The sequence below is a fragment of the Prionailurus viverrinus genome, chromosome A2, assembly GCF_022837055.1.
Source record: "Prionailurus viverrinus isolate Anna chromosome A2, UM_Priviv_1.0, whole genome shotgun sequence".
NCBI lineage: Eukaryota > Metazoa > Chordata > Mammalia > Carnivora > Felidae > Prionailurus > Prionailurus viverrinus.
Genome location: NC_062562.1, coordinates 157426214 through 157436081, shown reverse-complemented (window position 1 = coordinate 157436081; position 9868 = coordinate 157426214). Strand labels below are relative to the sequence as shown.

The 9868-nt window shown below is 52.5% G+C and overlaps 2 protein-coding genes across 5 annotated transcripts in view; one reads left to right on the top strand and one right to left on the bottom strand.

The window, feature by feature from the left end:
- The first annotated feature begins 8 nt into the window (after positions 1-8).
- TRPV5 (transient receptor potential cation channel subfamily V member 5) overlaps positions 9-9868 on the top strand; it is a 35247-nt gene continuing 25387 nt past the window's right edge. The window contains exons 1-4 of one of the 4 annotated variants that reach the window (XM_047848492.1): positions 9-89; positions 6400-6609; positions 8853-8950; positions 9105-9227. In XM_047848492.1, the coding sequence (XP_047704448.1) occupies positions 6482-6609; positions 8853-8950; positions 9105-9227 (349 nt within the window). In that variant the 5' untranslated portion in view covers positions 9-89; positions 6400-6481. Of the gene's footprint in view, positions 90-1562; positions 1685-2726; positions 3758-5252; positions 6610-8852; positions 8951-9104; positions 9228-9868 lie in introns of those variants that run through there. The other 3 variants (XM_047848467.1, XM_047848476.1, XM_047848484.1) reach the window with 3 other exon arrangements.
- On the bottom strand, positions 82-1942 carry LLCFC1 (LLLL and CFNLAS motif containing 1). Its single transcript, XM_047848503.1, has 3 exons — positions 1555-1942; positions 1319-1439; positions 82-737 (listed from the first exon to the last, which is right to left on the bottom strand). Exons 1-3 carry the CDS (start codon positions 1588-1590, stop codon positions 559-561), a joined length of 336 nt encoding a protein of 111 aa, XP_047704459.1. The 5' UTR covers positions 1591-1942; the 3' UTR covers positions 82-558.

Genomic DNA, 9868 nt, shown 5'->3' with positions numbered 1-9868 from the left:
TATGCCTAGAAGTCAGAGAAGATAAGAGGAGAAAATGCCAAGAGAATTCTGTAGACACAAGAAAAGTGAAGAAACCAAAGGGTCTAAAGGTCAGTGGGCCAAAGGTTGGGCGATTAAACAGACCAGTTAGAGACAAAAGGGCTTTGGTTAAGTCTCAGAAAGCTGTCCCCAAATGTTTTCAGGACTTTACTGCTATTACTTTTATTGTTGCTGCCTCTTTCCCCTAATGTGCTGTCCAGAGCAGAGCTGGGAAAGGTGTGGGAAAGAAAAGGCCATGGGTCTGGTGTCTCCGGCCCTGGGAGAAGGTGCTCAGAGCATGGTGAGGCAGTCAGGCTGGGGCAATGGACAGTTGAAAGGCCAGCACCAGGATCTCTCAGATGCTGCATCCTGAGGTGACGAGCCACTGGCGAGAGGCAGGAAACTGTGTGTATGCCTCCCCTTGGGAGTAGTGACCTGGAGCCCGGTGGGGAAGAGGGGGTCAGTAAGCTATCATGAAACGGAAGTAGATAGCAAGGTCCTCATCCAGGAGCCAGGCTACCACCTCAGCCTCAATGTCCCTCATAAAAAAACCATGATGCTGGCCAGATTGAAGCAGAAGGCTAGGTTAAATAGGTGGTCACGAAGGGCTGCTGTGTCTGATGTCCCGTCATCCTCTTGCTGGGCCATGTCCACAACCTGCCACATCTCCCCCACGGAGGAGGCCACAAAGTGCTCTTCAAAGTTCTCTTGATCCTGGTCTGCAACCGTGGAGAGGGGGAGGCACTGAAAGGGCCGATCCTAACCTGCCCCCGCCCCACCCCGATCCAGAAAGGTGATGAAGTTAGAGAGTCTGAGAAGAAGTTAGGGCCTGGGGCTTTTGGCCCAATTGTGCATCCCCTTATCCTTGGCCAGGGAGGTGGTGCTCCATCTGGAGGTCTCCTCTGGTCTGTATTCAATCACAGCCCCAACTCAGGTGCACACATACCCCATTTCTACCTCAAACGGCCTCCTCCAAAGCATTACAACACTTGGGGTTGGAGGGACCACCCCAGGGAAGGGATGGAAACTACAACCTCTTCCAAGATAAATGCACCCCTGCCCATACACACGAAAGCCACCTGTGTGGTGCTCTAGCCAGCCCGTGGTATGTCTCTGAATACGTCCCCTGCTAAGAAACCTGCTCTAAACCCTTTACCTGACTCTCTCACGCTACAATAATAAGGGACTGGGCTTCTCTCCCCACAACCCGACCTATCTCAGGTTTCACTCCAGCCTGATAGGAACTGGGGGGCTGACTCCAAAGAGGTCTGATCCCTAGCTCTAGACACTGTTGTCCTACCTGTGGAGGGTGTTTTCTCGTTCTGACTCCTCTCGTTGGGATCCAGGCTGCCTTTCTGAAGCTTCGCTCCCTTGACCCGCAGCAGCAGCAAGATGGCGGCCAGGAATGCTGCCCTGCAGAGCTGGGAGCCCAGGGAAGTCATGGGCCTGCCCATCCACCACCTTTGGTCTTCCCTACTCCCCTATGCCCAGTCGGCTCCCCCCACCTCCCTCCCCTGTCCCTGTCCCAGCCCTTACCACTTCCCTGCACCATTTTCTTCCCTTCCCTTCCATAGGACCTCTGACTTCATGAGCTTTGTGACATCATAGCCATGGGCCTGCCCCTCATTCAGGTCACTAGAGAGTTCCCTTGCCAGGCAAGAGAGTGGTGAGTAGCCAGCAGAGGCTTCTAGGATGATCCTACTGCATCATCCTGTGGAGGGCAACAAAATGACTTCAGAGTTTGTGAAGTACTTTCACATCCATTACATCATGAGATCGATATAGCAACTGGGACTCAAAGTAGTAGTGTCATCATACCCATCATATAGATGAGGAAACTGAGGTTCACAAAAGAAATGACTCTTCTGCTTAACATCACACAGACAATAAAGGGCGGAGCAGGACTCTAGACCACCTCTTTTTGTTTTAGTGTTTATTTATTTATTTTGAGAGAGAGGGAGGGAGAGAGAATCCCGAGTAGACTCCATGCTGTCAGTGCAGAGTGTAACACAGGGCTCAAACCTCAAGAACATAACCTGAGCCAAAATTAAGAGTCAGGCACTTAACCGACTGAACCACCCAGGTGCCCCTTGACCACCTCTTTTGATTCCAAACATCACAGCTTCCTCTCTTCCATGCAGCCATTCTCTAAGGTAAGTGGCTTGTATAGAATGTGGCCCAGAGCAGATGTGGAAATATCGGATCCTCAAGTCCTGGGCTGTACCTGAAACTCAGGTCCACCAAAACAGAGGAAGGTAGAGAGGCATAGGTGTTGGGGGAGAAAAGAGTACACGGTGTGTGTGCATGTACGTGCACACACACACACACACACACACACACACATGCATGTGTACATAGAGAGAGAGAGACAGAGAATGGGGTACCCTGTGCCCAAGCAGAAATCATTCCCTCATTCTTCACCCTCCCCTAGACTTTCCTCTCCCTAAGCCTTTGGCCTCTTGAACTGGTAGACAAACCCCTCTTCTCTCATTTTACAGCCCCTCATACGCTCAGACACAAAGAAAAAGTTGTTAGAGGCTCATCCTCCAAACTCCTTGCTTGATGGAAGCAGAGTCTTTTTTTTTTAAGTTTTATTTATTTATTTTGAGAGAGAGAGAGAGCATGCATATGAGCTGGGGAGGGGCAGAGAGAGACACAGAAAGAGAATGGGCAGAGAGAGAGAGAGAGAGAGAGAGAGAGAATCCCAAGCAGGCCTTGCGCTGTCAGCACAGAGCCCAACGCGGGCTCTTGAACTCACGAGCTGTGAGATCATGACCTGAATGGAATCAAGAGTTGGACACTCAACTGACTGAGCCACCTAGGTGCCCTGTAGTTAGAGTCTTTAAAGAAGCAGCAGCATGGCAGTGAGGCCAGGATCCCAAATAACAGATTTCCAGAAACTTGCCTCAAAGCCCCAATGCGTGCCAGGCCCGTGAAGCTGGTGAGCACAGACCTGCTGGCAGTAATGGGCAGTGGCTAATTATCTGCTTCCCAGAGCAGAGATGGCTGGGGATGGGGCAGGTGGGATTGGGGAGGTAGGATGGAGTCCTGCCCTGGTAAACCAGAAAGCAATGCAGGCCAGGAGCTACAGGGCAGGTGCTGGGGCAGGTGGGAGGAGATTGTGGGCACACTTGAGCTATCACAACCCTCTCACACCACTCGTGGAGCCCATGCATCCCACGCCTGAGTGAACCACCAAGTGCATGTGCAGGAACGTGTACCCTTTCTGGAAGACGGAATTGTAGACGTGGAGTACAGCTGGACCTCTGCTAGCAGAGTGCTCACCAGGAGGCCCCCCTGGGACAGCTGCAACCTCTTGTATACTTCCCGCCCACCCAGGCCAGGTGACTGGGGAGTGGTACATGAGGTCACTGGACGTTGGGGGAAGAAAGATTCAAGTAAGCAGGTGACCCTGTTCACCCCTACCGTGCACTCATTGACCTTCATGTCCAGGAAACAATGCTTGGGTGGAAAAAAGTCACTAATCTGGTTACTTTGGGGGAGGAGCTTCTTGGTTCCAGGCAAAAAGAGAAGCCAACCCAGGCTCAGTGCGTGTGGATGGGGAGGGCCGCTGGGGGTGGGACAGGCAGGCGTGAAAAGAACTGGGTTGTACTGACCACCGTTCCTTGCGTTTCCTCACCACCTGCTGCTGGTTCCCTGTGTTGGGAGAGACAATTCGAGAAGGAATTTAATTTGTTTTAGTACAAAAGCAATTTAAGAAGTCTGGAAAACAAAAAGGGTCAGTAATTCCACTATTCAGTGCTAATCACTATTAATGTTTTAAAGTGTATTCAAATCCTTTCCTTACATGGCTGTGGGTATGTGGGGTGGGAGTGTATTTCCTAAAAAGATAAAATCCAGGCATGATACATTTCCCTCTCCCTACATCACATCCAAATAAGAGTTGTGACTGCTTTGACACCAAGAGGCTCTGGGACCTGAAAGTGTAGTGAGGGGCTCCTGGTCCCCTAGGGGCCATCAGGGACTCTCCTGACACCGAGGGAAGCTGCTACCTGGGGGGAGAGGGGTCCTAGGTGTTCTTGTCCACAGAAGGCTGAGGGAGCATGAGAAGGGACGAGGGAGAAATAAGGTGGTGGAGGGGGGTATGACAAAGGAGAAGGAGTGAGGGGAGAAAGCCAGCGGAGAGCAGGCAACTCCTTAAAGATCAGGGGTACGGCTGACCCTGGAACAACACGAGGTTAGGGGCACTAACCCCCCAAGCAGTCAAAAGTCCAAGTATATACTTTTGATTCCCCCAAACCTAACTACTAATGGTCTACTGTTGACTACAAGCCTTACCGATAGCAAACTATCGACTGGCACATATTTTGTATGCTATATGTATTATATACTGTATTTTTATAACAAAGTACGCTAGAGGAAATACACTGTTAAGAAAATCATATGGAAGAGAAAATATGTTTACAGTACTGTGCTGTATTTATCAAAAACTATCCTCATAGAGGTGCACATGTGAATGGGGCACCTGGGTGGCTCAGTTGGTTGGGTGTCCGACTTCAGCTCAGGTCACGATCTCACGGTTCATGAGTTCGAGCATTGGGCTCTGTGCTGATGGCTTAGAGCCTAGAGCCTGCTTCAAATTCTGTGTCTCCCTCTCTTCCCGCTCCTCCCCGGCTCATGCTCTGTCTCTCTCTCCTTCAAAGATAAATAAAAACATTAAAAAAAAAAAATTTAGAATTGGACCTGTGCAGCCAGCCTGGGCCAGTGAGAGGGTGAAGACCCAGATGGGGGCACCTGTTCCTGAGCCCCCCTCTCTCCCCAACCCCAGCCCCAAGGACGGGGCCCTTGGTGGCGAGCCCCCCTGTACCTGCTCTGTGCGGCTCTGACTGGGCCGGCCCCTCCCCGCCCCCACTGCCTCCAGGATTAGCTTTATGGGTTGAGTATTTCTTAGGCGGGCCTCCTTCCACTGCCAGTCCCTGCTTATCAGAGCATCTACAACCCCCACCTCAACCTTATCACTCAGTCCATCTCCTTAGACTGGAAGTCCCAAGGCTTCAGAGGCCATTACCATCCCACACAGCCCCAACCCCCAGCAAAGCAGAAAGTTGCCCTACAAGGTGACCCCCCTCCCCTTTCCCAGCTGGCATCTCCCTACCACCTGGGTGAGAGCATGGTTCCTCCTGGTCTCTGGCATCCCCTCTCCCTTTCCTTATTTGTTTTCCTTTCAATTCCCCTTCTATAAAGGTCACTTTGTCCATCCTTCAATCTTGTAGTAAAAGAAGAGGGGAGTCCCCTGCTCCTGAAGACCCCCCAAGGTCCTGTGTCCCCCCAAGTCTCTCACATCTGTACAGGCCGAAGATTCAGAAGAAAAAGCAAGTTATGGCGGATGATTTGGAGCTAATTTTCCAACTTTAAAGCCAGTCTAGTTTTGTTACTAGCCGTGGGCCATCACCCTCCCTCTCTGTGCTCTGCCCTTCTCTTTAGAAAATTAGGAGAGCCCTCAGCCTATTCCCAGGTACCGCATCTGTCTCCTGGGTGACTCGAATTCAGTAACAAGCATTTCCAATCAGAAGAGAAATAGAAACCACCCTATTAGAAAATAACACAAAAGGTCATGTGTCCTCAGTCCTGCCTCATCATTCCTGAAGAGAGTCCCCAGATTTCTCTGTCCACCACCTCGGCTCAGCTCCTGCTGTTCCAGTTCTGGGGTCTCCCCTGACTGGGGCTCCACAAAGCTGGGAAGGAAGAGAAGTTTCACTGAGGACGTGGCCTGGAAGCCTCCGGGAGGCTGGCTGCAAGGTTGAGAACAGAGACAACCACAAAGACCGCAATGCAGACAAGCAGCGCTCAGGGCTTGGAGCCCATCTGCGGAAGGAGAACCAATAGTCACTGAACTCTTATGCTCAGGCTTTACAGACACATGAGACAGTACAATTATTGGCCCCGTTCTACAGATTGGAAGACTGAGGCCTGGGAAGCTCACTTAACTGATCTGTAAGGGGCCAAGAGCCAGAGTTCAAACCAGAACCTGCCTGATGGTCAAGCTGGAGGGCTTTTACTTTTCTACTTTCCTGTATCCCAATAAGTGCTCACCTTGCATGTGGGGCCCACATTCTGGGCTTCATCCTTGCTCCCCCTCTACATCCCACAGCCTCCTAGCCTTCCCCTGTCTCCCCTGCAGCCCCAGCCCACTGCTGGGAAGGAAGTTCCCTCCTCCACCTCCCCTCCCAGCAGCTCTAGAGCAGGTTCTGTGCCCGGGGGCTCTCTAGAGAGAGCTCCTCCCATCCAGGTAAAGCCACATTCTCCTGGCAGGGCCCCCAGTCACCTCACTGCATACACACACACTCCACCCACAAACTGCACGCTGTATACACAAGTCACACTGGAGGTATACTCACTCTCAGTCCCAACCCCAAACAGACCCCGCCTCCTCCTCTGTGGACTCCTAGACCGGCTCCTTTTACCACATTCCCTAACCTGCCAGTGCCTGAAAGAAGACGATATGGGGTCTCCTCCACCTAAGGCAGAGGGGCCCAGGGTCCAACTCCAGAAACTTCTGGCCTCCTGGCTGCTCAGAGAGCAGGACTGGGATCAGCATCTGGACGAGGCCCACATGCTGCAACAGAAGAGGTAGGCTGCCCCAGTCGTACCGGGTCCCACCTCCCCCTGATCCCCCAACCCTCTGACCCACTCCGCTGCTGTATCTCTGCTTGCAGCGGCCCAGCATTCAGTGTCAGGTGGTCGGGTGCACCCAGCCCACTCCTTCCGAACCCCAGCTGTCTCTGTCAGTGGGCAGGAGGAGACTCGGTGTAGATTCGAAGCCAGGGACAAAGTGACACTACAGCTCCAACCTGCCTGGCTGGTGGAAGAGGGGGCTGGGGGACAGAAAGGGACAGGAACAGAAGAAGGATAGAAGAAAGCAGATTGGGGGAGGGGGAGGACAGGCAGGTGAAGGCTGGTGGGGAGCAAATTACCGGGGAAGGCACGAGATCCTGCAGGTTTTGGAAGACTTGTTGCCTGGAGAAAGAGCGAAGCATTCCCATTAGCGTGAAGGAAAATTGCTTGTGTGAAAAAGAGGAGGAGAGCTGTGTTCTGTAGAACTTCTGGAGCTGACCAGCTGATGAGGGAAACTCAGCTTATCTACCTTTTATTGAGTGTCTACTTTGTGCAGCGGAATGCTGGGTCGGGAGGATCATGGGTAGACTGAATGAGGCCTGTGCCTGCCCGGGGGATGCCTGCAGGTCAGGTGGGGCTGATGTGTTTCACGGAAAAGCAGCGGCCAGGGCGGGGACCTATATCCTGCAGGTGCGCCTCTGCCTCAGAGCGTCTGGGGAACCTGTCACCCATCTGAGAGCTGCCTGGGGATGGGGTGAGCAGACAGTAGCAGACCTGCGGTCCAGCCAGGGCTGGCCTCGTGGGCAGGTGGCCTCTACAGTGGCACAGGATCCCGTGTTGCAGAAAACCCCTGCACTTGGTTTAATGAGCTGCTGTGGTCAACTTGAAATTCTTAATTTTCGAACAGGGAGTCCTACGTTTTTCTTTCGCGCTGGGCCTCACAAACGGTACAGCTGGCTGTGGCTGCAGTCGGAGCCCTCATTTGGGAAAGGCTCTCTGCTTGCTCACCAACCCCCACCCCAGGCCCTGTGAGGGAACCTTTGGCCTCCCCACCTCCCTCGAAACTTCAGGGTGAGGCCAGGGCAGTCTTGGAGAGAGAGCTGGGTTCTGGACCTGCCCTCCGCAGAGGGCGGTGCGCTAGAGGCCCGGGTGCTGAGGCTGTGTGCGGTGCGTCCAGCACAGGGGGTGAAACCAGGTTAGCCCTGGTTACCCTGAGCTGGGACTATTCACCCTGAGGGTCTAGGTGAGGTGGGGAGGGCGCTGGCCCTTACTCTGCTGGTCCCTCCTGAGAGTACTTTTCTAATCGGCAGACCTGAGCTCCACCTCAAGATAAAAAACTTATTTAAATAAAAATGTTCTTCCCCCTGGCTCACAGGGCAATTGGAAGAGAGGATGGGGGACCTGGGGACACCAGGGGAAGCACTGTCAGTCTGTTTGCCTCTCATTTCTCCCCTCGTGACCCTCCCCTGCCTTGTATTCACCCTGGGATCTGATTTGTGCCTGCAGCTTTAGCTTTTTGGTTCATCCAGGCAGGGAAGAAACAAAGATGAACTGACAAGAAGTGCCTTAGGACGGATACCTCCACAGGGCTTCTGCTCCTAGCTGTTAGGTTCCCAGAGGAGCCCAAGGCTATGATCCTCCTCAGTTATGAATGGGGTAAAACACGGAAGGAATCCGTCCTCCGCCCCCCCCCCCCCACACACACACACAGCGTGGATCTGACTCTGAGCAGCCCTGAGGGGTATTTGGAATTTTGGCAGCTTGTAAATCGCCTAAGTCCCAACAGCTGGTCCCTCTCTGCCTCTCTGCCCCTCTGGTCTCTCTAACTCCCTTAGCCTAAGGAGAGCTAGCTCAGCAGGCCTGGGAGCAGGGGTGAAAACATTTACTCAGCTTAGGTGGATTCAGCTAGGCCCGATGGCCTCCTGTCAGGGTCATCAGGGCCACCAGCTCTGCAGCATGGGCCCCTTCTGCCCCCATAAGTCTTCTGCCCACTGGAGCCTTGAGGCCTCCCCGCCCCCCACTCCCACCAACTACCCCCCACCAGACTTGGGCAGAGCTGGCAATGACACAACCATGGGGGAAACTCTCACCCCAGTCTAACCCTCAGCTAGAGTCCAGTTAACGACTCTTTGCAATGTGTCATTGCACACTTTGTGTGACTCCTATCTGTTCCACATAGAGAAGGTCTCTGATCCTCTCTCTGCCTTTGGCCTCTCAGTGATTCTGTCTCTACTGGACTCACGTTCATCTTCTCCCAGGATCCGAGAGTCTCCACTGCTTCAGGCAGCCAAGGAAAATGACCTGTGTGCCCTCAAGAAACTTCTGCTGGACCGAAGCTGTGATTTCCGACAGAGAGGTGGGTTGGGTGTGATGGAGCCAGGCCACCTGCCCTGCCTCGCCCCAGGACGCTGAGGATTTCTGCGAAGAAGCAGGGAGAGAGCCTTGAGCCAGAGCCCCTTCCTCAAGATGCTCTTGGAGGTGTTTGACACTCCTATCTTACTCCCCTCCAGGAGCCTTGGGGGAGACTGCGCTGCATATAGCGGCCCTCTATGACAATCTCGAGGCCGCCGTGGTGCTGATAGAGGCTGCCCCGGAGCTGGTCAAGGAGCCCACCTTGTGTGAGCCATTTGTAGGTGAGGAGCCCACACAGTAGTTCAAGGTGGAGACAGGTGTGGGAGAGTCTGATGTCACCTCTTAAAACGGGTCTCCGAAGGGTGGCCTGGGAAGAGGTGCTAGAGGGTTCAGGAAGGTTGCCCTTGAGTTGGAAGGCATGCATACGCCCCAGTCTTGGCCTTTAGCATCCGTGACTTTCTTTCTTTTTTTTTTTTTTTTTTGAAATTCTTCTCTTCATAGAGGGCTCCAAACACAGCTGCCCTTTATTGATTGATTGATTGATAATTTAAATCCAAGTTAGTTAACATATAGTGTAATAATGACTTCAGGAATAGAATTTAGTGATTCATCACTTACACGTAACACCCAATGCTCATTTCAACAATTGCCCTCCTTCATGCCCATCATCCATTTAGCCCATCGCCCCACCCAACTCCCCACCAGCAACCCTCAGTGTGTTCTCTGTATTTAAGACTTTCTTATGGTTTGTCTCCATCTCTGTTTTTATGTTATTTTTGCTTCCCATCCCTTATGTTTTGTATTTTAAATTCCACATATGAGTGAAGTCACATATTTGTTTTTCTCTTATTTCTCTTAGCATAATACCCTCTAAGTTCCAACCACGTTGTTACAAATGGCAAGAATTCTTTCTTTTTGATCA

Excerpts from the sequence above, each read along its gene's own strand:
- LLCFC1 (XM_047848503.1), bottom strand. The coding sequence starts at position 1,590 with ATGGAAGGGAAGGGAAGAAAATGGTGCAGGGAAGTG. Across the intron at positions 1,440-1,554 it reads GAAAATGGTGCAGGGAAGTG|CTCTGCAGGGCAGCATTCCT; the intron begins GTAAGGGCTGGG and ends CTGGGCTCCCAG. Across the intron at positions 738-1,318 it reads CGAGAAAACACCCTCCACAG|ACCAGGATCAAGAGAACTTT; the intron begins GTAGGACAACAG and ends CCACGGTTGCAG.